This window comes from Cavia porcellus, unplaced genomic scaffold (genome assembly GCF_034190915.1).
Source record: "Cavia porcellus strain 051 isolate PalLab524CR breed Dunkin Hartley unplaced genomic scaffold, mCavPor4.1 scaffold_10, whole genome shotgun sequence".
Classification (NCBI taxonomy): Eukaryota; Metazoa; Chordata; class Mammalia; order Rodentia; family Caviidae; genus Cavia; species Cavia porcellus.
The window spans coordinates 22,656,716-22,682,650 of NW_026947493.1; the positions used below are offsets into that span (position 1 = coordinate 22,656,716).

The 25,935-nt window shown below is 36.1% G+C and overlaps 1 protein-coding gene across 7 annotated transcripts in view; it reads right to left on the reverse strand.

Annotated features, from left to right (window-relative positions):
- Gadl1 (glutamate decarboxylase like 1) overlaps positions 1-25,935 on the reverse strand; it is a 183,150-nt gene that overhangs the window by 107,169 nt on the left and 50,046 nt on the right. For 6 of the 7 annotated variants that reach the window (XR_010050090.1, XM_063257084.1, XM_063257081.1 and 3 more), the window contains exons 9-11: positions 21,188-21,304; positions 16,664-16,728; positions 16,320-16,401 (exon numbers count right to left, since the gene is read on the reverse strand). Coding sequence is in view for 6 of the 7 variants with exons in the window: in XM_063257084.1 (XP_063113154.1) it covers positions 16,320-16,401; positions 16,664-16,728; positions 21,188-21,304 (264 nt within the window). In the remaining variant the exon portion in view is untranslated. Of the gene's footprint in view, positions 1-16,319; positions 16,402-16,663; positions 16,729-21,187; positions 21,305-22,391; positions 22,656-25,935 lie in introns of those variants that run through there. The other variant, XM_013144154.3, reaches the window with a different exon arrangement.

Here is a 25,935-nt window from a genome sequence, read left to right on the forward strand (position 1 = left end):
AATTTGCTCTCAAAACACAACCCAATCACAATACAACACAGAGAGAGTAGATTAACCAAAAGTAGATAGAAGCAAAATTCTAAATATGTAAATTCATTAATGCAGTAAAATAATTTACTGCAACAAAATGAGATTAACCAGTAATGAGAAAAATCTATTAACACATATTTAACCATTCAGGAAGTAAAATGATAGCATCACTTTATTATATAGTCACCAGGTATCTGGTAAAACTCAATACTCATTCCTAGATAATTTCTCAAGAGGACTTATAATGAATGTGTACCTTAAAGCAATTCAATAAAAACACAAAAAAGATAAGACTATATTCTACTTACTATTATTGCTGAATGTATTTTTTGGCAACTCTAAAGTACATTATAATTGTAATTGATATGAATTTTGGATATTAGAAAACAAAATTGCAGGTTATACTGATATAACTATTATATTCATATAAAATGCAGAAATCACTTTAAAATCCCTAAGAAATAATAAGATATCTTGTCAAGTAGTTAAATATACTTTTAAGTTTTCTCCTATATAAGTATTAATGGTTAGAAGGTTATAAAAAATACAAGACACAACACAAAATGGCATATATAAAAGTATTCATAATTTAACAAATATAAAATATAAAAAGTATGAATAACCCTAGTTCCCAATGAGAAAAAAGCACTAAACTTTTGCAGAGCATGATATAATGTCCATGATTATCATTTTTCTTTTTTTACTTAAAGAGGGAAGAGAGAGAGGCAGACGTGACAAGATAATCATAATTGACCTTACTGAACCTTAATGAATTCATGGGGGGTGCAACTCTGTTTTGTTTCTGTTAGAAATTTTCCATAAGGTGAAGTTTAAAAGAAACTCTGTATAAAACAGGAGAGCTGAATAAATGCCCCATACCTACGTTGGAAAGCTGAAATGTATACAAGTTAAATCTTCTCAAATCCATTCACAGAGTTAATAAACCCTCGGCAAAGATTCCAGTGGAATGTGCTTAAGCTTCAAGAAGTTTCTAAAACTATTTGGAAAGGTAAACAGATGAGAATACATAATTTTGCAAAAAGTGAATGAAGTCTTGTCACACTAGATAAAATATATTCTGAAACGCTATTTTGTGGGGGGCACTGGGAATCGAACTCATGACTGCACACTTGCAAGGCAGGTGCTTACACTGCTGAGCTAAACCCCCAGGCAAACACACACTTTCCTTGTTTTTTTGTTTTTTTGTTTTGTTTTGTTTTGTTTTGGTGCCAGGGATTGACTTCGCACTTGACAGGCAGGCACTTGCGACACTGAGCAAACGTTGTTTTCACTGTTTTGTTTTGTTATGATTGTTTTGCTCCATTCAATTACTCTCTTTCAATTGGTTTTATGACTCCACTTTTTCTCTTCTAGCTTAGGTATTTTGCTATACCTAATTGACTGGATAACTATTGTGAAGATAATGAGATATACTATAGTACCTATTACTACTATCCCAGTACCCTGCTGTGAAGTCCTGTACCAATGTCACTGCATTGTCTAGATTGGCTTTGTTCTGTCTTGTTCTGTTGTACTTTTACTACCTTCAAAATAAAATTTAGAAAAATATATATTCTAAACTATCATATAGAAATTACAATGATGTGAACTTAGCAAACTAGCCAACAGTGGTTTGCTCTTATGAATGGGTTACTCCAGAAATGGAATACCAAGTTAGAGCCTTGTCTTGCCCTATCTTCTTCTAACCCTAAATTAACATTCCTCCACTTTTTCTCTTCTAGCTTAGGCATTATTGCAATTCCTTCCTAATGTTTACCAAAAATCACCAAACAATTTTTCACTGTACACTATTTCACATCTCCTCCAATCAATATGTAAGGGTTGTGCTCATCAGATGCATTGGGTCTCATCATGCCTCATCTGATGAATATAATAGGATAACTTGCTTGTGTGAAAACCTGGTTTCACTTGAAAACTTATATCTATAGGGGACTAGTTAATGTGTCAGAAAAAGATGACAAAATATCACAACAGATGCCCAAGTGAGTGAATATAATCCTCCATGAAGAAAAATTATTTCACCTCAAATCTCAAATTACCTTTAAAGATAAAACTGCAAATTACTGAAGACATATTCAGTATATATTCAGTTACCATCAATATGTAATCATCAGTAACCATCAATATGTAATCATCATCAATACGTAACCATCAATATGTAGTCATCATCAATATGTGACCATTAATATGTAGTCAGTAACCATCAAAAAGCATAAACTACTTCATGAGAGAACAGAGCAGCCAGAAAAGACAACAAAAATAGTACCAGAAAATCTAGATATTAAAGTGAATGAAGCCCTCTGCGCATCCAGTGCAGAGAAAACCAAGAGATCTGCCTCAGCCTTCCAGGTGCCGCCACCATAATGCCCTTTTCTCTGTGCACCCAGTGCAGGCACAGAGGACGAGGAGATCCACCTCTACCTGTTGGGCACCACCACTGGAAGGCCCTTTCCTCCACGCGCCCAGCATGGGCAGAGAAAACCAGAAGATCTGCCTCTGCCTGCTGGGCATCAACACCGGAAGGCCTTTTCCTCCACGCACCCAGCTTGCACTGAAGGAGACAGACAGATCCACCTCTGCCTGCTGTGTGCCATTATCAAAAGCCACATCCTACAGGTGGCCAGTGTGGGCAGAGAGAACTAGCAGATCCACCTTCACCTTCAGAGAGCTGCCAGCAGAAGGCTCCTTCCTGCAAACAGCCAGCAAGAGCAGGGGCACACAGCCAGGCAAGCCCTGTGCATCCATAGGCCACCATTTGAGGCCCCTCAGACAGCCATCATCCAATAGCAGTATCAGACAAACATACTCCTGTGTGTCTGCCACCATCATGGGAGTCCAGTGTAGAAACACAGGCTGAGAGTAGCAGTCCACGCACCCCGATCATCAGCGAAGCCTCAGTGTAGCTGCATAGTTCTGGAGAAGCCTGCTCCATACCCTGCTACCTCCCTGTAAATCTGGAATTAGAGGAACCCAGGTGCCTGTTCCATCCCCCTACAGTGCCTAGGGGCAACCAATGTGGGAAGTGCCTGGGACCCCACAACCAGCTTGTTGGGAGGAATCCAGGAGAATGTCAACACAAAGAAGCAAGAAGCAAACTCAGACCTCCAGCCCACACACAATAAGTCTTGGAGATACAGTCATGGAAGAAAACGGAAGTCACACTCCTGCAATCTCTGAGAGGACAGCAACTGAAGTAAGGAAACAATTTTATGAGATTGTAAAAGCAGTCAAACCAGAAATAATATCTCAGGTAAGAGAAGAAATCACAAACATACTGAAAGAATTGTTCAGCAGGTCTAAAGAAGACACAGACAAAAAAGAGGAGCATAGGAAAATGATGGAAACCTTGAATGGATGTAGAAAGAAATCACAATGCATGAAACAGATTCAAAGAGAGATTCAGGAAATTAAAAATTCAATAGAAATCTGGCAAAACTGCTTGAAAGAGACTGAAGATAGACTTTCAAACCTTGAAGACAGGATTGTAGCTAGTGATAGTGAAAGGAAAGATCTGTTAAAAACAACATGAAATCAGGAAATAACAACTTTATGGCTGCAAGACAATGTAAAGAAGCATCATTTAAGAATGATAGATATCAATGAAGAAGCAGGGGTCAATACAAATGAAATTAAAAGGATATTCACAGAAATAATAGCAGAACACTTCTCTAACATGGGAAATGGATCTGGCGTGCAGATAAGTGAGGCATATAGGACTCCAACTAGCCTTAACCAAAGTAAATCTATACTCAGACATATAATAATCAAGATCCCAGAAATTCAGCACAAGAACAGAATATTAAAAGCTGCTAGAGAAAATAGACAGACCACCTATAAAGAAAAACCAATCAGAATAACAGTAGACTTGTCAACACAAACCATCAAGTCAAGAAGAGTTTGGAGTGATGTGTTTCAAACCCTGAAAGAAAACAACTTCCAACCCAGATTGATCTACCCAGAAAAACTATCTTTCAAATTTGATGGAAAAATAAGATACTTCCATGATAAAGAACAACTTAAGGAATTTATGACTACAAAACCAACCCTATAGAGCGTGCTAAAGGATATTCTAGAGAGATATAAAGCTGACCATGGTTTCAGGAACAGCAGCAGAGGAGGATCACCAAATAAGACAGGCAATTGAAGGAAGGGGAAAAGTGGGGGAACAACAACAGGAGGATAGCAGGGCGAGACAAACCAGTGTGTGCTGGTTGTAACCGTTAATGTAGATGGCCTCAGTTCAGCAATAAAAAGAAACACAGAAGACTGGATCAAGAAACAAGATCTATTGATATATTGTATACAAGAAACACATCTAACTGGAAAGGAAATTCATAGATGAAAATCAAAGGGGAGAAAACAATTGCTCCTTATGACAGGAGAGCAGAAAAAAAAAAAAGCAAGAGTAACCTGCCCATCAACCACACAATGAATAAGATACCGTGTTTCCATGCTGTGGAAAGCTATCCAGCTATAAAACAGAATAATCTCAAGCTCCTGTAGGTAAATGGACCCAACTGGAGATCATGTTCATGGGTGAAACAGTTCAAACTCATATGTGTGATCCCCAGCATAAGAAACAGAAGGAGTTCATGGGACCCAAAAGTAAAATAGTTAATGTAAGAGCAAAGAGAGGAAACACCTGGGAGGGAAAGGTAGAAAGTACTGTCAATCTCTAATTGTTATCTTGAACTCTTGCATTGTTTACACAATTTTCTTAGGTTTGGCTTTGTTCTGTCTTGTTTTATTAGATTTTATGCTGTCAGATGGTAGGGCAGCTATTTTGAATATAATGGGATATATTATGGTAATCATGGTTTCCTATTATATTGCTTTGAAGTCTTTGGTTTGACTGGTTTTATTCTTTTTTGTTTGATTTTATTATGTGAGATAGTATGAACATCTATTTTGAAGAAAACAAGACATATGGCAGCCATTGCTAATTTACTATCATCTTGTTTTGAAGTCCTACCATGCTTTTGTTCTGCTGTTTTGATTGGTTCTATCCTGTTGTGTTTTATTTGATTTTATTATGTGTGATGATATAAAAAATTTCTTTGAGGAAAATGAGATATTATAGTAACCATTGTTCATTTCCTGTTATCTGGTTTTGAAGTCCTTTAATGCTTTCATTCTTTTGAATAGTTTTATACTATTTTGTTATGTTTGATATTATTATGTGTAAAGGTATGCTCAACTATTTTGAAGAAAAGAGACATTACGGTAGCTATTGTTGATGCCCAGTTATCTTGTTGTGAAGTTTTATGTTGCTTGCATTGTTCTGTTCTGATTTGCTTTGTTCTGTTATCTTTTATTTTATTCTCTTAAAAATTTTTTTAAAAAGTGAATGAAGGTAAATCATAAATCTATGTTTAATGTTCAGAGAATTAAAAGCAAACATTAAAATGTTAACAAGAACTTAGAGATATCATACTAGTGAAAAAGAGTCAATCAGAAATTATAAAATTCTATTCAAATTATAAATTTCTATTTCAAAGAAGGAGACATTATGATAGCTAGTATTAATATCAGGTTGTCTTGTGGTGAAGTACTGTGTTGCATACATAGTTCTGTTCTAGTCTGCTTTGTTCTGCCCTCTTTTGTCTTAATCTCTTTAAAATAAAATAAAATTTAAAAAGGTAAAAATAGAAATTATAAAACGGAAAAGACAATAACAAAATAAGTGCACAAGCAATAGTTTTAATAGTACATTAGAAAGACAAAATTAACCGATAAATTTCAAGACATTTCAGAAGAAATTGTCCACAATTAAAAATGGAAAAAAATTATGGAATATATTAAATTGAAAGTAAGATGAAAAACAAGACTAACATACATTTAAATGGAATATCAGGGAAAAAAAGAAAAAGAAGCAGAGGCAATAATTAAACAGATGGTTTTCAAAACTTATGAAACAGTAACCCAAAAATAGAAGCTCAAAGAAACCAAAGGAAGATATATTAAATGAAATCTAGATTTAGAACACCATATTTAAATAGCAGACAATTAGAAAAAGCATATAAGTGTTAAAAAATACCAAAGAAAAAAGTCATTTTACTGTCAAAGATATGACAGTTAAATACCAAAAATTTTAATACATCCTCAGTGGCTTACAACAATAAAGTATATGGGGAATATTTCATTAAATTATTGACAAAATTCCATCTTCAATAAAAATGAAATAAAAGTATTTCCAAAAAACTATAATCTAACAATAAGAACCAAAGTATTCCAATGAGAAATTCTTAAATATGGTCTTCAAGCAGAAAAGTTATCACAGATGGAACTTTGGAGATACAGTAAACCATAAAGATAAGCATGCAAAAATGTTTCCAGCAAAATTTGTACAAGACAAATACTGGAATAACCCAAATGGCTGGAAACAAAATAATGGACAACAAATTATGGTTATATTCAAATAGTGTAAATGATTGAACTGTCAGATCGCACTACAATATGGTTGAATCTTAAAGGCAGAATAGATTTGATCAAACACAAGATGATACATGCTGTACATTCCATTATTATAAATTTCAGAAAAAAGGTAAATCACATTATTTGATAATTTATAGCTACAGGACAAAATTAAAAGAAATTCAAAAAATCAGTATTAAAACGTACACATAGAAGATTTCTGGAATTTGGTTAAGTTCTTTATTTAAATATCCGTAGGAATGACCTGATTATTCACTTTACAAAAAAATTAGGTTATTCATTTGAATTTTTATGCAGACAGTTGTCCTTACCTATCCATGGGAAATTAATTTCAAGACCCCTCTCCTATCAAAATCTACAGATGCTCAAATCCCTTATATAGAAGTGCAAGGTGCAGGTAAAATAACCTGACCCCTGAATCTTAGAGATGTTTGGCCCTTATTTGCATATAATCCTATGGATATTAAGAGTTGACTTATTTTTATATATTTCTTGTATTTCATAATATATTTTAATTTTAATGAAAGGTCAAACCACTTCCAAATTCCTAAATAGGCCCGGTAATGAACTAAGGAAATATTAAGCTCCTTTTGCAATTAATAGAATTCCCTAAATTATGATCTCCCATTGGCATCATATTGATCTTGGAAGCCCCTATGTTTGTTTTGTGAGGTTTTGTAAATGGATCTTCACATATATCTATTTTCTGATATTCCTTATATGGTTATAGGATCCCTAAATAAAAGATAAGGTTGTTACTTTACGTTTTCTACCCATGTCACAATTAGCTTCTTTATTATACAGCACTGATAATTTCTGTAATTGCAGTTTAATACAACTATTAAAAGTCTTTATAAAATAAATCTGAAATTACTACTTCTTAGTAATTTATAAAATCAGAACATTTCTTTAATTCATATGGACTTACACTGAAGAAAAAATTCAGAAAATACTGTCTCCATTAAATATTTTGTCCTGCAAACATCAAAGTTGGAAAGCCTAATTATGGCCACCATCTGTTTTCAAGTGCCTCCTTTTGAAAACAATAAATATGACAACTAAATTTATGCAAAGAAAAATAGAATGATTTAATCCGAGAAGTCAAAAAGGTCTCAAGTGTCATACCACAGATTAGAAATAGGACAAAAGGCCTTCTTCTTATAATTTAACAGTAAAATAAAAAGGAATAAAAGGCAGATGTTTGGAATTCTTTTAAAATGTTAAAATCAAGTTTATCCTCTGGGGCAGGTATAGCAGGTATAGCATGCTAATTACAACATCAATTTTTCCATGAGTTTCATTCCAAATTTCTGTTTACAATCTTTATCATTATGTTGCTCTTTGTTCTTAGATTTTTCATTTGTATAATTTTTCTTTATTGGGTACTGGGAATTGAACTCAGGACCTCTTCCGTGCAAAGCAGGCACTTGTACCACTGAGCTATGTCCTCAGCTTATTTATATAAGTAAAATCTCCATCAATAATTTTACAAAATAAGATTTTAAAACACCACTCAGTAAACAGAATCTTCTGTGTATGTCGATTGCTGCTAAAGGGGTATAAAACACAAGCATTTCATATTTTCTTTCCCTTCTTTGTCTTTTCTTAGGAAAACTGAAGTCTTTTACGATGATTGGCAGAGAAACAGATTGGAGTACCATATTGAAGATGAATGGTTCTCAAGTTGAATGAATTCCTTACGTGGAAGGGTATTAGAGAAATTCCCATATCGTCAGCATTCTCCATAAATAGATAACACAAAATATGAAATTCAATAGTGAGCAAAGCCCTAACTCATCTAAGCCAAAAACTGTAGCTTAATCAGTTGGACCAGGTGGCAGGCACCCAAGAGTTTTGAAGGAATTCAAGGATGAAATTGGGAAGCTGTTGGCCAAGATCTGGATCCAGCATTACAAATAGCCACTGCCAGCAAAAGGGCAGATGGTGAATGTCATTCTGTTCTGTAGAAAAGCTCAAGAGAGGAGCCAGGGGACCTCAGAAAAGTAAGAGTCACTTCCACTTATCCAGTCTCCAATAAAGAAGAGCATCATTAGACACTAAAACAAAAATAACTTTCTAGAGGAAAGACAATATGGTTTCTGAAAAAAGGAATATATGAGTCACCAATTTATTATTGGTTTCTGAGGCACATAATATAAATGCCAAATGCTGGTGTAGTGTAAAGAGCTTTTATTGTTAGATGGTAACATGAATGGGACCTGAGCAGGTAACAGATGCATGGATACAACAAACAGTACGGTCTGCATCTTATCCAACAAAATTCCTTTGGAACAGCAAGAATGAACACCCTGAAACTTGAAAGATTAGGTTGCATGGTAATAGCCTTATACCTTCTTGGTTTTTTTTTTTTTTTTTTTTTTTTTTTCCAGCAAACTTCAAATGTGTTACTACTTGGTGGTATTGGGAAGAGATACTAATTCAATCACTTCAGGAAGCATTTTACTGGGCATTGAATCCCAGTGGTTATACTCAGTGGTGGAACTGTAGTGATGGCTATAGCCCAATCTGTCCTCACAGAGCTAATGGTCTACTGGAGATCACTGTGAAAACCATGAGACAGGTGCCGACCGTGACTGGTTCAAGGCTTGCACAGGCATATGACTAATGGTAACCAATGATTTAAACCAGGTAGAAAATCATGATTCATGATAACTCATCCACTGGAATTATAATCAGCAATACAACAAATACACAAGGCTACCTGGAGCATAGGTCTAAAACTAAGTGCAAATTTCTTTGTTAAAATTAATGGCAATACCACCAAATAAACACTAATACCTAATTTTACTGACATATTTGGTGGAAAAAATCATATATTTGGAACACAAGAATAATATTATAGCTCACTTCTTTATAGAGAAGAAAAGCAGAAACGAGAGAGGTATTTGTTACTACTAATAACATTATGCTTAGTGTAATACACTCATATACACATGCATATGCATAAACTGCCAAAAACCTCATGAAAAGAAAATGACCATTCATTATAATTTTTAAAACACAGAAATTATAAAAGAAATGGACTAGCTGTCAACCATGGATCTGACGAACTGTGCTAGCATGACACAATTTTCAACCCTGCCAGAAAGTCTGGGAAGAATTTTCTTAGTTTTCAAGCAAAACATCCAGATATGCAGACTGATTTTGGCAGCACCAAGCACAGGAGATTGGTATTGCACCCATAATTAATAAGCTTCTCTTTTCTAATCATTCTGAAACCCCCATCTTTCCCTTCTTCTGCTACATTAGCTAGGAGACTGTCATTTACAGAAATTTATAACACCTATGTAGGTAGGTAAGATGAATACTCGCTGGCATGAGAAAATTTTCTCTGATGATTGGATTATTCAGCATTTTCAAACCATCTAACGGCAATTGCTTAGGAACTCTGGGAAGACAAATACAAGCAGAAGGAAAGATGCTCACAAAAGCAGACATAATTTGTTCTAATTTCTGTGGGAAATAATCCATTTTATCTGTTTTCTTTCACATGTTTTATAAATGGCCTATAGTAGTGGTTACTTGCAATATCAATTATTTACACTAGAAATAAAAAAGGAGCTTAGAAGTAACTAGTTCTCCAATGTAATATTCCAGCAAAAATTGTTTTCCTAGGGGGCCACTGGGAAATGAAATCAATCCCCTTCTTATATTTCTTTTTTCCTCTTGGCATTGCATTATGTGACCCGTAGCACATCCTCAAGTGTGTATGGAATGAATTTTGTACTAGTCCTCTTCCTCCTACTCCTTCTACTAAAGAAAAACTTGATCTATATTCTCTCTTTCTCTGGAATCAATATGAATGGAAAAGAATTGCAAGTTTATTTCTAAAGACTCATATATGAAACCTAATTGGGGAGAACTGAGCCAGAGAGGACACCATAGAAAGTAAAAGACATCAACCGATAAAACTAGAAGGATTCCGGGCATTCCCAGGTAGTGCATGCCTGTAATCCCAGCCTGAAGTACACAGCAAGACCCTACCTTGGAAAAAAAAAAAAAAAAAATAGAAGGAAGACATTTGCATATGTGTCTGTAAGTAAACACATATTTTGTCTCTCATATTAACATATGTAAATTTCCCTTTGATGCCAAATGTTGTAACATGCACACACATATACGCTTACTCTAGCTGCTAAAGCTGCAATGTGTAACACCCTGTATAGATTAGGTATGACACATACGTACTCCCTTAACTGTCTCTACAACTAAGGAAATACATAAAAGTCATCTTCAGATATTTATATTTAACATTTCTTTTTTTAAAACTTTATCTGAATTTTCTGATTCATCTATTATGATGAACGTGAATTAATTCTGAAATAAAGCATGGAAAAATAGGCAGTTTTTTAAAACCATAATGTCAACATAATCTTTCTTTAGAAAAAGATAAAAGGAAATATGTCGCTTGAATTGTCTATGGCTGCTAGATTCAACAAAACGGTTTTGTGAGTTAAAATAAGATGATGGTGTTAGATAGAAATGCAGTGGCATAATCTATATGTAAAAAATCTGATTAATACATTTTATGTTCTCATGTATCTGTTAGATTTTCTTATAACAGAAAAGCCCTTCAAATAAACACTGAAAATCAAACAGCGGATACTGAGATTTTCCATATCTATTGAATATATTGCCTTTTATTTTAGATCAAAACATCAAAACTCTCTTTGATCCAAAAGAGCCATGCAGACCCAGCAGTTATGTCTGAAGTCAACTTTGTAAAATCCCTTGACTTTCTTTTCATCTTTATGATGCATTGAGGCTTATGATAGTACAACTTCAAGAGCAACACCATGCTTTGTTTCTGAAGCAGGCCTCTTTAACAACACAGGAAATTAACAATGCAAACACCACCAGCTTTCAATCAGAACGGCACCGTGAAAGTCAGCTATGTTGGTACGAATTAGGGAATTCATTTTTCCCTCAACAGTAGTGTATTTCCTGGGTAATTGGTTTTCTTTGGATTACAGTTATCCCCTTACATCAGCTGAGGAAGTGGGTCCAAATTAAAATCATTACATATCAATTACTGCCAGAAGTACTCACAAGCCCTGTATAAAGGCATTAACAGCAGAGCTCATCAGCAATAATATTAACCACTATATATTCCAGTGCTCAAAAGCAATAACTGGGAAAAAATTAAAAATGCTTAGTTATTGCTGACATGAAGGCAGATATTTCTGGGGATTTTTAGTGTAGTCAATCGAGTAAGTTTTCAAAAAACTTTAACTTAGTTTTGTTTTCTTTTTGTCCTGTTTCAGTGAATACTTTCTAGGCACTGGGTAGACTGGTGAATATGATGACCTAATCCCTCTCCTCTTGCAATTTACAATCTAGTGGGTGACAAAAAAAACTTATGTGAGGAATCATAGTTATAATTAGTAACAAATATTATCATGGGGAACAGAGTCTGAGACAGAAAAATGGAGGGTGTTAGCTTGCCCTGGTAAGTCAAGGAGCTCTTCTTTAGGAACGTGGCACTTAGACTGTGACCCGACGAATGAAAGTCATTCATAATCCTAGTAACATTTGATGAGGTTCAAAACATGACTCCCAAATACAGAATCTTGGAAGTCACTCTCTGATCTTCTCCTACCTTCGTCCTCCAAATCAGACATTAAAATAATTCTTTGGCTTTTCTTCTTCTGAAAATAGTCCCTAAAATCTTCATTCCACAGGAGTTCTGCCCTATATCCAGAGAGCAAGAAGAATTTGAACCCCAACAAGCATTGCTCAGTTCCCCAGGTTTGTTATCACACTCTTGTCCTGCAATTACACTTCTGTGTAACCAACCATAAAAAACTCAGGTTTTACTGTCTATGTGATCCTCATTTCTAAAGGCTCCCAGGTCAAATAAAACTTTGATTCAATAGATTTGTTACGCTTTTCTCTTGTTCATCTGTCTTGTGAGATGGGGTGTTAGTCATGAACCTTGTGATCACTGAAGAAAACTCTTTTCCTCTCCTATGTTCACCTCCCAGTTTCCCTGGCATCACTCTTTCTACAACTGCCCTGGCTATGCTGACCCTGTCTTCACAAGGACTTCTTCCTCTTTTACCAAACTCTGAAGCTCTTTAGGATTAAATTTTGGAATCTCTTCTTTTCTCATTCCATAGTTCTTTCCAAAGCATTCAATCCATTCCTACCACCTCAGTTATCACCTGTATGTCAACAATCCCTTATTGATCTTTTCCAACACAGACCCCTTTTACTAGACTCAGTGTACTAACTGCCTGTGACATCCTCACATGGCACCTTGAAGGAACTAAAATTTAGTATGTCTAAAAGTAAAATAAAAATATTTATTTCTCAAATCTTCTCCATCTTTCTAAATATCATTCAGTTGCTGTACCAGTAATCAGAGAGTTAACAAGAAGCCTGTTTCTCTGATATATAAGTGGTAGAGCTCATCCCTGCCTACTCAACAGCTAAGAACCACATCAGATTTCACAATATGCTTCCCAACCTTCTTGTCATTCATCATTACTTAGATAATCCTGCAGGCCTTTTTACTTTTTTTTTGTTTTTAATTTTGTGGCTTTTTTTTTTTTTGTCTTACATCCATCTCCCCCCATTTATTTTCTCAAATGAAAATCTCTTCAGATTTGAAACCAGATTTCTCAGGTTTTAAAATTCTCCCATTTTCTGAAAATCAAGTTTAAAAGCACTAAGTTTCTGCATGGTCCAGACATTGCCAAATTCTTTGGTCTTATTTCATATCAAACTTCACATGATTCTCTCTGCTTCAGCCACAATATACTTTCAGGTTGTAAAGCTGAAAAAGGGACTCTCCTTTCCTGGAGAATTTGCACATTCTGGTCCTTTCACCTGAAACATCCATGTTTCCCTACTGTGTTTTTTTGTTACACGTTATGTTTAGGTGTGCTCGACTGCAAATAACAGATGAGCCGATGGCAACAGCTTCAGCAATAGGGACTTTTTAATATTAATTGTCTCATATCACAACATGTCTGAAAGCAGATCCTTCCAACACTGGTGCAATGCGAGTTTCACTTCAGCCATGGAAGAAACTCATCCTGTGCCTTATGGTGACTGAAAGGGAGATTTTTCAGCACGTATTGGGAGTGGGCAGGCAGAAAAGGATGGAGCGCCTGTTGGTTTTACTATCCATAAATCTGACATTTTTCAGCATGCTTATCAAAATAACCAGTAAAAACATACATTTGCTCATTGTCTTCTCTGTGTGATTATAAACTTTTTGACTATGGAAAATAAGAGTATTTCATTTACTACTGCAATCCTGGAATCACCACACTGCTGGGTCTACATAAATCAGTGTTGGTTTAAGAAATAAATGAATGCATATGAAAGGGAACAATAGAAGCAGAACATAGGTACAGAAAAGACAGAAAATTGCTAACACAAAGCTTCTTAGGCTGATTTCCATGCCTCACATTTCATGAACCACTTTTCCATTTAGTTTGAAAAAAGATATTTTCAATAAAAAATTAAATTTTTGAAAGTGCTCAATTCCTTGAACAGTGAATATAATTCTCCTAATATCTTAATTCCTACCATGTGATTGGACAAAGGTGTTATTATCGTTGAGATCCAGGAATGAATTCTTTTAGAAATTAAAATCTAACACTTAAGGAGTTATATAATCTAGAAAAATTTATATTGTCTAAAGTACATGAATGTAAATCAATTCTTAATTAAATCACTCAAGTATTCATGAAAAAAAGTACATAAAAACTAGCAAATTACATCTAGTTATAACACACATTTTTGAAATCTTCCACTCCTGAGGGCAAACCAACAGTTAAGCTGGTATTCAGCTTGGCTGAATGGAGAAAAACAGATATAAAATGCTTAGCACATAATAAATATATGCTTGGTGCACTTTCATTTCTACATCAAGTCCAGAACTCTTGGGTTTACAGCTGTTGTTCATGTCCTCAGTATGTAACTACCGGTAACTTTATTATGTTCTGTGGCTTAAAACAGCATGGAAATCCAGAGTACTTTTCTATTATAGTCACGGCACAATTTTAAAACTTACATTTAAAAAGTCAAATGGCATTGAAAAGGTCAACTATGACTAACCAGTCACAGTAAATACCAGTAAGCGTAGGTTCATACGCCCTACACTGTTTACTTTTAAGAATGCAGAATTTCACCCTGTTTCTGATGGACATTCTGTGTGGTTATATCAAAACACACAGGGAAGTAGCATAAAATATCGCAACACTTTTTCTAAAAAAAAAAAAGAATTTTTAATATCTATGTATGAAAGAGTAGATTTCAAGTTTCAAATTTGGTTTTAATTTAAAATAATTCTTTAAAAATAAACAGAAAATATCTTCAACATTGCAAAGGGAGTCCCCTAAGGAAAAAATATATATAAGCAGATGGCTGAGAAAGATCTCCCACATGCTGAACACAGATCTTGAGGAGGCATTTCTAAGAATGAAGTAGCACTTTCCAGCCTGGGCTACTTCCCACAACAATCCTTATTTAACTGATGGAAAACACAGAGTGATGCCTCTGGCCTGGAAGAAACTCAATTATGCTTGTCCCACTTGCTTCACGGTAATTTATCAACCACTGGAGGCAACCAATCTTCTTCCATGGTCATTCTTCCATGATCATTCGTGACCTAATATCTTCCCATATAAAAGGGCTGTTAAGCTCTAAGTATGTCAAGCATTCAATTTAACATATGACACACATCTATTCCACTCTCTTAGTGAACAAAAGTTTCAAAATAACTTAAATCCCAGCCCTAATCAACAAGAAAAAAAATCCTGGCAATGTTTAAAACTGAGTTTTAAAATCTAATCTGAACAAGGACAAGAGAGACAACTTTACTGCAACTGATGAGATCATATCAAACTTATTTGTTTTTATTTTAAAGAGGATAAAACAGAATTAAAACAATCAAAATAAACCAGTGTAAGAAATCCAAGACTTCAAAACTGTATAAAATCTATAGTAGTTACCATAATGCCTCTTGATGTCTTCAGAATAGCTGTGGACAACTTTGGACATAGTAAAAATGAAGCAGAACAGAAAAGAATGTAAACAATAAAAACAAAACAATGAAAGCAAAACAAGCCAGTCATAAATCCAAAATTGCTATCATAGTATTTCTTGATATCTTTAACCAGCTGCTCCTACCATTGGATTTGACATAATCAAACAAAATAAAAGAGGATAAAACCCAACCCAACAAAACAATGGAAATGATGTAAGACTTCCAAAACAAGACCACAGGAAATCAACAATGGCTGTCACCCTCAGAAGGAGATCCCCCCAGATGATACAATGTATACCGCTATCTTCTGAACCTATCATCAGATCATGGCCCTAGACCTGTGAAAAAAACAAAGCCCCACAGGCATCCAATTGCATTTCACCTCCACAGCTATAATCACAGTCTGTGTTTCTCCAGATAATCCAGTTGCTTACAGTGGTGGGTAGTGGTGGGTTTGGTACTTCTTGTTTACCAGCCCGCGCACTGGAAGGGGCTGGGGTCTAGCTGTTCCAGCCTGGAGATGGCTCGCACATGGCCCTAGTTCACAGACTGGACTTGTTTCCTGGTGTGGCCTTCTTCTCTCTACTACTGGTCTGCGAATGGTGCTGCCTCCGACATTGTATAAAACTTAAACCAGGTCCACAATCCGAACAGAACCACTACAGCTTTTAATGAGCCTATTTGTCTTTTCTTTCAAGACCTTCACACATATCTTACCCAGAACACCAACAAATAACTAAAAAAATGGAGCTCTCTACAAACATGGTGCCCTAACTCGCATAATGCCCAAGACCACAAGAGGAAGACTCACATTTTTGTCTTTCACAAGTAGAGCACAGCACTGGATTCCAGCCATCAGCATCTTGTGTGGGTTCCAGGCCACTGAGTCAGCTCTATTATATTGAACAAAGAAAGGAACAGAGTCAGGAGGGAACCCAATTAGTTTCTATCTGTAGAAGGAAAACTACCCTCAGTTGCACCCGCATTCAGCCCTCATCTAAGATTCAGAAAATTGGGAGATGTCTTTTATTGTTATTTTAGCAAAACAGTTGCTTTGGTCTTTGCCTGTTCTCAAAATATCACTTGAAGGAGAAAGTCCAAAGAGATTCTTTTGCCTAAATAAAAGTCAGCTGCAAACTGGAAAACTTCATTTACCTGTGGATGCCACGCAGAAGCATGCGGTGCTTCCTTGACATCAAAGCAGAGCCACCCCAAGAAGCCTGTTGAGAAATTTACACAATCAAAACAACATTAATTCAATACTAATCATTCACCAATGGGCTGCCACAGAAAATCCTAAAGGACAGTTTCAATCTGTGTTATTGGGTACTCTGTCCTATGCTGTGCTAACAAATTTGTACACCTGGAAATTTTGATCCCTGGCTCTACCCAAGCAACCAGAACCTCTTCACCACAGGTGAGCCCTGCTGACCCTTAGAATGTAAATTCTTAAATCCTAAAACCTTTATCTGGTAGCCAATTGAACTTTGTGTGGAGCAAAAGAGGTTTAAAGAGTCCGTATCTTCTTGAAGCCTAGAATTTAAAATGATAAAATCTTCATTTTGCCATATGCATTATATGATGAATAAGTCATGCCTAAAGGGTTGTATTCTATGTGGTGAGTGTGGCACATTATTGTCAAATGGGCAGAGGTTATCTGGTATACACTAGGTGAAAATTAGATATTCTCCGCCAAAGGGCTTTCCAAAATCCTTGCAATTAAATATGGGAAAAATGAGAGACAGAAAATTTAGGATTTAAGGAAGTTATACACTGGAGAGATAAGTTTTTTACTCACAGGAGAGGGGATCTGAGAAAAAAAGTTGAAAGGAAATGCCATAGTCAACTGGGAAAGGTATCAATGGAAACACAAGGATCACTTTGGTCTTTAACAATTAGGCAAATTTCTAAATTTTAATTTTCAGGACAATGAGAAATGACTGCAGTGTTGAGAACTTATGGGCCTAGCCAGAGCCATGTTGATCTCCATATTTATTTAAATTTTACAACAACCTCTTGAGGATGAAGCTACGAATGCCCCCATTTTTAACAGAAAAAATTGAGATTTTAAGAGACAAATAAATTGTTAAAAAGTCTTATAGGAAATAAAACTCATAGCTAAGATCCAAACCCCACTCTCTTTTCACACTGACAGTGACCACTGGACCTTGGAATTGAAAGCAATAGAAATTCATCAGGCAATGAAATTCCCTAGGGTACAAACAAAAATCTCTCCTATTTTAACCGTAGAATATAAAAAGACAGTTCATCCTGACAGCATGTAGAAAGAAATGAAAAGATCGTATGCAATTTAGATGTGGGAGATGAAGAAAATGAGACAGCTCTCTGATTCTCACAGTGTTACCAAAGCTGGAACAATCAGTAACTAATAAAGTACAGCACAATCAATCTTAAATCTCATTTTAAAACAACTTTCTCCTTCCGTTTTGGGTCTGTGACTCACTAGGATACACGATTCACTCTCTCAGAGTGAAAGTGTTTTAAATATTAATCTGGGACCTCCACTGATCTCACTTCATTTTAGTTCAGCTCCATAGGTGCTCCTAAGGTTTTACGACTCTGGGGTGCCCCCAGGTTGGTGAGGATATAAATTCCACTTTCCCAGGGAAAGGATGGATGACTTGGGGCAGTCAGTCAAGCGTCCATCTTGCTGTGCTCTCTCTCCATGTGAGACTATGGCCAGGTTTCAAAAACACCTGCCTTCAGCATTCAGAAAAATGTTATCTTGGACTACTCATTAATGAGTCCCAGATCTAGATAATGAGATACTGAGATGATTTACATACTAAATTCTTCTTCTGTCATCATGCGCCCTCCATACCAAGTTCCCTCCTTATCTCAGCACTTTTGTCATTCAGCCTTACTGAGAAGCTACCAGTGAGAAGAACCAAGCCTGGTCCCCTTCATTCGCTCATTCTTTCCACCCGCCTCAGACCCTCTGCTTCATCTCCTCCTGTCTGCTCTCCCTCTGCTTCCGTGTTCTCTCTTTAAAAGTCAACATATTCTGCTACTCCCAGTGAGCTGGATGTAAATTTAAAAATCACTGAGTTCATCACTGGTTTACAAAGATACAGGGGTATGAGTAGCTCATTCACAGATTTATTACTCAAAGGAATTAAATGGAGGAAATAAAGCATCTCATGCCAATATCCTATTCCTGTTTCCTTCATTTTCTAAATTCTCAACTCAAAAACTTACAAAGCACATCTTACAAAGCACTTGAATCCAATCACCTGCATGACATGGGATCTTGGTTTTTTTTTTTTTTTTTTTTGGTCTCTATTTAAGACTGTCATACATTGAGTTAATATTTCATGATAAGCACCACCATGTACCACTTTATGTATGTTTTTCTTTAACCAATTAATAAAATAGCAGGAAGAATAATCTTGAAAAAAAGGTAAAGACATGAGTGGAATCAATATTTTACAGCTTTTAAAACTCATTGTTTAAATGCTTATACCCTTTCCTGGGCCTTTGAATGAAGAGTTTGTAAACAAATAGGAAGCTTTGCAAGAAATGTGTTTTACAGAAGCCATCAGCCTCTGCTTTGAAGAAGAGCTGTATACCCTGATCTAATCTGAGGCAGAAGGTGGAACTACATTCAGTCTCACAGAGGACTGACACTGGAGGCAAAAGCACCTACAAAACTAAAGTTTTTTTTTTTATTTATTTGTTTAAAAATGCATTAAATTTACCAAATTTAAGATAATCTCAAATATAAAATTTAGCATCACAGTACGCCTCTGAGAAAAAAAAAGGACATCAAAGTACCAACTTCAGAGATTTAAGGATGTTTTAAAAGTGGATCTTAGTATATTTTAAAGACTCTTTAAAAAACCCATTAGAAGATTTCCAGTAGGTCAAAGCAATTGCTGCAATTTTAATAATATTTTACCTTTAAAATCTATAAATTAATAAAATACTAAGTTTGAATTATAAATTTAATTAAATTATAAATAAATTAATGTGCCTATGATATATGAAGTTTCTTCAAGATAAGCTACACACCTCTGTAATAAAATTCCATCAAAGATTCAATACCTACAGTAGTAAAGGATGGATCCACACTATCTCAGTACTAGAGCTTTCTGATCTCTTTAACAGGACAAATAATTTTATGACAATTTAAATATACTCTTACAGGCATTCTCTAGATGCCAACTCTATGCATTGGAATATTTTACTGTAGCTTAAAAGCTTCCTTTAAAATTGTTTTCTTCCAAACTTCAACCTTTAATTTTTCAAAAAATCTAGACAGTTTTTCATTCATTCAACACTTATTAAATCACAATTCTAAGTGAATAAATCTATTAATATCATCTCCCATTTAAACACTGCTGTAGTTACTCTGCTTTACATTAACTGTATAATGCATATTCAATATTTATTTTATGAGAGTAGAATATTTAAGAATAACTGCTAATGCATTTGTTTCTCTTCATTTCCACAGCTGCAAAAGTATTCACTTCATAATATCTCTTAGGACATAATGTATTGTTATGCTTCTAAGTCTATAAAAATCAATAAGATGTAAGCTGAAATGGGAATAGATACAAATACTAAAATCCCACTTAAAGGACTCACAAATAAGCCACCTGAAGTGTTGCTACTGGCTGTCTAATGGAATTTGTGACTCTTGTGAGCTTTATATCACCCAGAGAGTTGCTCTTACCAAATATTAACATACACTTAATGAAAATTTTTCTCCATATCATATCTTAGAAGCTCTACTTTAAAAACGTAAAATCATCTGAACTGTGCACATGTGTGGGTACCTCCCCCCAGAAGCTCAGTTTTTTCCATTCAGCCAGTGAAAATATATTTCTTCTGATAAGGAGGGCCTAATTCATTCACCTACCTGATGAAAGTTCCCTAAAGTCTCATCACCATGTACAATTGCCCCTTTTCTTAGATAAAAGCAAAACAAATTAATTTCTGATTTCACAAAACAAAAATCAAAACAAAAAAAAACCCCAAAAGTCAAAATGCTTAATAAGTGTTCCTGTCTGAATAAGCCTGGATAAGTAGATTATTAAAAGTTACATTTAATTTAAGGAAAAATTTATTATGAATAACCCCAGGACTTACAAAATTAATTAGAAAAAAGTCAATCTTTCAAGTTAGAAAATCATGAAGAATATAAATTATCCTAACCCCTCTCAAATTATTATCTACGTTAGATCCAGATAAAACCTACTTTAATTATAGCATGCAATTAAGTAATGCAGGGTTTTAAAAAAATTCATAGATGGTTGAAATCACATAATTTTAGAGCTAAAAAATAAAGAACACATCAGCCATCTCTTTCTATAAATAAGAAACTAAAATCCTAAGAGCTGAAATTACAATGAAGAAAAGACAGATTGCAATCCAAAAACAAAGTCTCTTGATCCCATAGTGGAAAAGCTGTTCCTGACCATGCTGCCTTTATGATTTAGGGCACCAAAAAAGATGTTTCATGGGAGATGAAAAGATAAAGTGGAATCCAGAAAACCAGATCAAAATTTACATCCTTAACCCGTACAGCAAGTGACACAGTTAATTCCCCCATGGTTAGAAACACAACTCACAGTAGTAGGGGCTTCGCATCTCTTTTCTGAAAGCGTGAAATGCTACAGGATGATGAGAAAGTTACACAGAGGTGTGCACACTTACGTCCACATGGAGCCAGAGGCCATGCCGCTCACAGATGTCTGCGATTTCATCCAGCGGATCAAAGGAGCCTAGCACGGTTGTTCCAGACGTGGCACAGACAAGAAATGGTGCTCCCCCCTGTAAGAAGGATCCACACACAAAGAGAATGTCACTGTCACCACAAAATCTGTCCTGTGGCAAGTTAGTAAATACAAAAGATAAATCCAGAGATGTATATGGCTTCTTCAGGAGTGATCATTAATTCAACTGGGTGTTTTTAAAGTTTGATACTACAGGCTGGCCTCTTGTCATTATAGACTCAGGAAACTGAGAAAATGCTATGAGGACAGTCATCTCCTGTCCCAGCTCAATACTCAGGCTCATTATTATTGCTCTTGTTTTCTTTCTGAAGTATTTTCTGTGTGAAAGATGGCCCAGGTAGGAAGACTGGTAATCTCCACAACCATGGCAAGCTGCCATTCTACATGATTTCCAGTTTCCTCCTAGGCAAGTACACTGGGCTTGCATGATGCCAGCATTATCATCCTCTCCAGGACCAAAAGAAATGGACTTGGAAGAAAAACACCCAGCTCAGGGGCAAGCCATGCCTGATATGGATTCAGCAAAATTTGAACAGATGACAAGGCGAACTCACTTGGAAGTGTTCTCCACGTGGGTATTGCAACAGAGAAATGCATTGGAATGTGCTGAAAAAAAGCATGCATCATTCCTTCCATGATTATTCTTCCTCATCTAGATGGTAGCTGCATCTTGTAGTGGGATCAGATGTCAGAAGAAAATGGAGGAGGAAAGGAACAATGTGGAGTACACACAGGCATGAATGGTAATCACAGCCACGATAACCAGGCACTTTGGTCCCATGAAGGGACTTAATACTGAGGAAGAGGACAGAAGGTGGTTTTCAAATATATCGATCCCAATATGGTGTGATACAGATGTGTTACTGGTTGTAGCGGTGCCTTGGAGGGAAAACTTGCCTACAGATGTGGGGCTGTGAGGAGCAACTAGAATCTAAGGATTCTAGAACACTGGAGGAATATGTGCCTATCTCATTTGGTTGCCTGTGAAAGTCAGTTTACCTCTGTTTAGCATAGAACCATTTGCTCTTCAGTGTTATGAAATGCACGGTTACTGCAACGCATTCCTAAGGCCTTTGATGCTAGGGTGGTTGTGTTTGAACCAAACTCATTCCAATTTAACTGACCTGTGACAGAAAGATGTTATTTCTCAACAGAAAGTGGGGCAGAGCAAGAATACTTGGTCCCACATCTCCAAATTGAGATGCACAGGAATCAAAGTGGTGGTACATAATGAATCCAGTTGCCATTTTGGGAGACAGCTGTGACACAGGGAATTGGGTCTACCCCAAACCTCTCATAGCCAGGTCAGGAGGTGACAGAGCCCCTGGGGAACCATGGGCTTTGGAAATTCTTCCCTGTACTCAACCACAACAGATTAAGTCTTTATCATGTCAGTGACCTAAATGAAATGAGAACAGATTGACATCAATCATTAAGAGCAACAGAAAAAGTAATTTACTAAAACTGTTCAAGGTGTCTTCAATGGTTGGGCTTTTCCTCATAAACTGTATGACATCCGGACAGTTGGGAGAAAATTCCTATGCAAACCATTACAGTCTATTCAGGAGTTTTCCTCACCTCTTAAAAAATCTTGCTATAAATATCAGGCATAGAAATTAAACTTTTGCAATCTTCCACATATTTTCTCCCTCATGCTTTTCATGACAAACTCCAGTAGAAACAGTATTAATTGCATGTTACTGATGAATTATAATTCCTACAAAATTTGCCCTTTCAGATACTCATGCTCAAAAATACCTCTGAACTGTCCAGAGGTCATACTACCTGGAGCTTATCCGTAATTACTTTAGGACTTTTGCTCCCTTGTTAACTTCACTATCTTTATAATAGCATCATCAAGGTCGCTTATAGTGATTTGTTCATGGCTGGAGAGTTGGTTCCCAGAAAAAAAAAAAAAATTTCATGTCCTAATCCCTTCATTTGAAACAATATTGTTAAAAGTTTGAAAGCAGTTAGGCCTAAATTGCTGAGAAAAACAAACTACACCTCATGTATTAACTTAGAATAGATACAAGTGTGATTCATGATTAATCTAGGCTCAAGTATTCTGACTTGAGAGGAAACTTAGACGATATAACAACTCTAACCCCACTGCCCTCCTTTTAAATGTACCTAAAACCATTTTCACTTTTTAGAAATATCTTTTTTTTTAATTCTCAACTTTAGAATTACACTAGATTCACACACTTTCATTGCCAAAACAAAAATATTTGAACAACGAAAACAATAATGATGGTAGTGGGATAAAACACACTGTGGTGGACATATGAATGGTTAATGATACTAAAAGCAGTGGGCACTATATTCAGGGGAGACTAGGAAACAAGTTACTATTTTTAAAATTAGCAAATGATACTGAAAATATAAAAAAAAAATGTATCCTGCTTTGCTCGTCCAAATTGCTTCATGGGAGAAATCATAGAGATGAACATACATAATTCTTTATAGAAAAAAACGCTTGCCAATAAATAAAGAAGGAACAAGAGAGTGGAATAATTAGAACATCACTTAATGAAACATTGGGCCTGCGCAATGACCATCAACAGCGGTAAAGTCCATGGGTGAGGCTGAGGAATGGCTTAGGGTAGACGAGCCGATACACCGAAGTCCACCACTGGTGTCATCTCAGCAGCAGACACTGACCGGTGTGTGGATGGAAGGATACAGTGAAGCCTTCCTAGCTAAAAACCCAACTTGCATCTCAAGGAGCCTCTCAGGAAATTGATAGACCGGAAGGGACAGTGCAGAGGAAGGAAGATGAGGAGTCTCATCTTTGATGCGCTCTATAAAATCCACAACGCACACTACATGCTAAAGGATCTGGCTTCTGTAGCAGATCAGTTTCAGGGGATAAAAAAAGAGGAGAAGAGAAAGCTATGGGTAGGAAAGACTTGTAAGACATGTCAACCAATGCAAAGCATTTCAATCCTTAACTGTGTTCTGGTTTGACTATTTAAACAAGTCAACTATTTTTTTTTTAATCAGTGGAAGAAACTTTATTAAAGACTGAATACTTGACAATGCTAAGAAATTACTAAATTTAAAATATAATCATAGTACTTCCAAAGAATTCTTTTAAAACAATGTCTCACTGTGCAGGTCAAGCAGGCCTTAAACCTGTGGCAATCCTTTTGCCTCAGCCTCCTGAGTACTGGGATTACAAGCATACAACACCACATCCAGCTTGGGAGAGGACCTATCTTTCACAGACACTCAAGTAACTATTGGACAAATGATATCTGAGGAAAACCTAGGTCCTGCTTCAGAGTAACCTAGCAGTGTTAAGAAGGGATGGGGAATAGATGGAGAGAGAGGGACAGAGGGAAAGAGAGACAGACAGACAGAAAGAGACAGAGACAGAGAAACAGACAGAGAAAGGGACAGGGAGAGGGAAGAAGAGGGGGAAACAGAATGAAGGGGAGGGAAGGGGAGGGAAGGAATAAAGAAGGAAGACAAAATCAGAACCAGGAAAGAAGTATAAGCGGGCCTGGGGATTTAGCTCAGCGGCATAAGCGCCTGCCTTGGAAGCAGGCAGTCGTGAGTTCGATCCCTGGTACCGGTAAAAGGAAAAAAGACCAAAAAAATAAAATAAAATAAAAATTAAAAAAGAAGTATAAGCAGTGTTTCCCACCAAGAGGAATTCAAGAATTCATGATATAATGAAAGTCTCTTTACAGGAAGTTCTGTAGAAAATGAAGAAGCTAAATCTAAAAGGAACAATCCATGTTTCATAGCATGAATAAACTACTCACAAGTGCTTAGTAGAATTTTATTCAAAAATCAAAAGAAGTATGACAAGCGATACCGCCTTGTCATTAGAATGTTAAAAGATAAATACACATTTAGGGATACAAACCTGAAGTTACTACACCCACAATGATAGCTGATGTTTTTTTGTTTTTTGTTTTTAAGAATGAACTTAAAATGAAACATAGCAATCTAGCATGCCCTCAAAGTGATTTTCATGAAACTTTCAGGGGATTTTTATGAAAATTTGAAAAAAAAAGTTAAGAATACAACAAAATAAAGTTGGTATTAAAACTCAAAAGAAGATAGCTCATCCTTTCCAGAGCACGAACCCCTATGAGAATGCATGTACTTGTATTCCAGCTCCAATGCTAGGGTTTGTATTGTTTTAAAGTCACCCCTGACAGTATCTCTACCCATGCGAACTTCTCTGAATCTCCAAGAGCAGGAGGAAGAACCATGGTAAGGGAGAGGGAGCCCCACATCCAGCAGGCTTTGATCCAAGACCAAAGTGGCTGTCACCACAGTGAGAAGCCACCTTTGAAAAGGAGGTGTCAGGGACAGAGTTTCAGCAGGAAACCAGGATGACGCCTTGGCTTATGCAATCATGGACATCTAAGCCTTAAAATATTCAAGCAAGGAAACATTTTTCCACTGAACCAAGACCCAGCCCCAGTGTGAGGTGCTAATAATGAGTTTGACTTTGGGTTGGAAGCAACTAGGAGGACAGATGATTAAGAAATCAAAAATCATCCCGAATGTACCCAGAAACAATAGCTTTAGCTTTCAAATTGCTCCAAGGGAGAATTTAGTCATGAGGGTAGATACTGGGGCTCTGCGGCAGAGGCTAGGGACATCTTCAGGACTCATTTAGCCAGGAAGACTGAATGGTGATGGCAG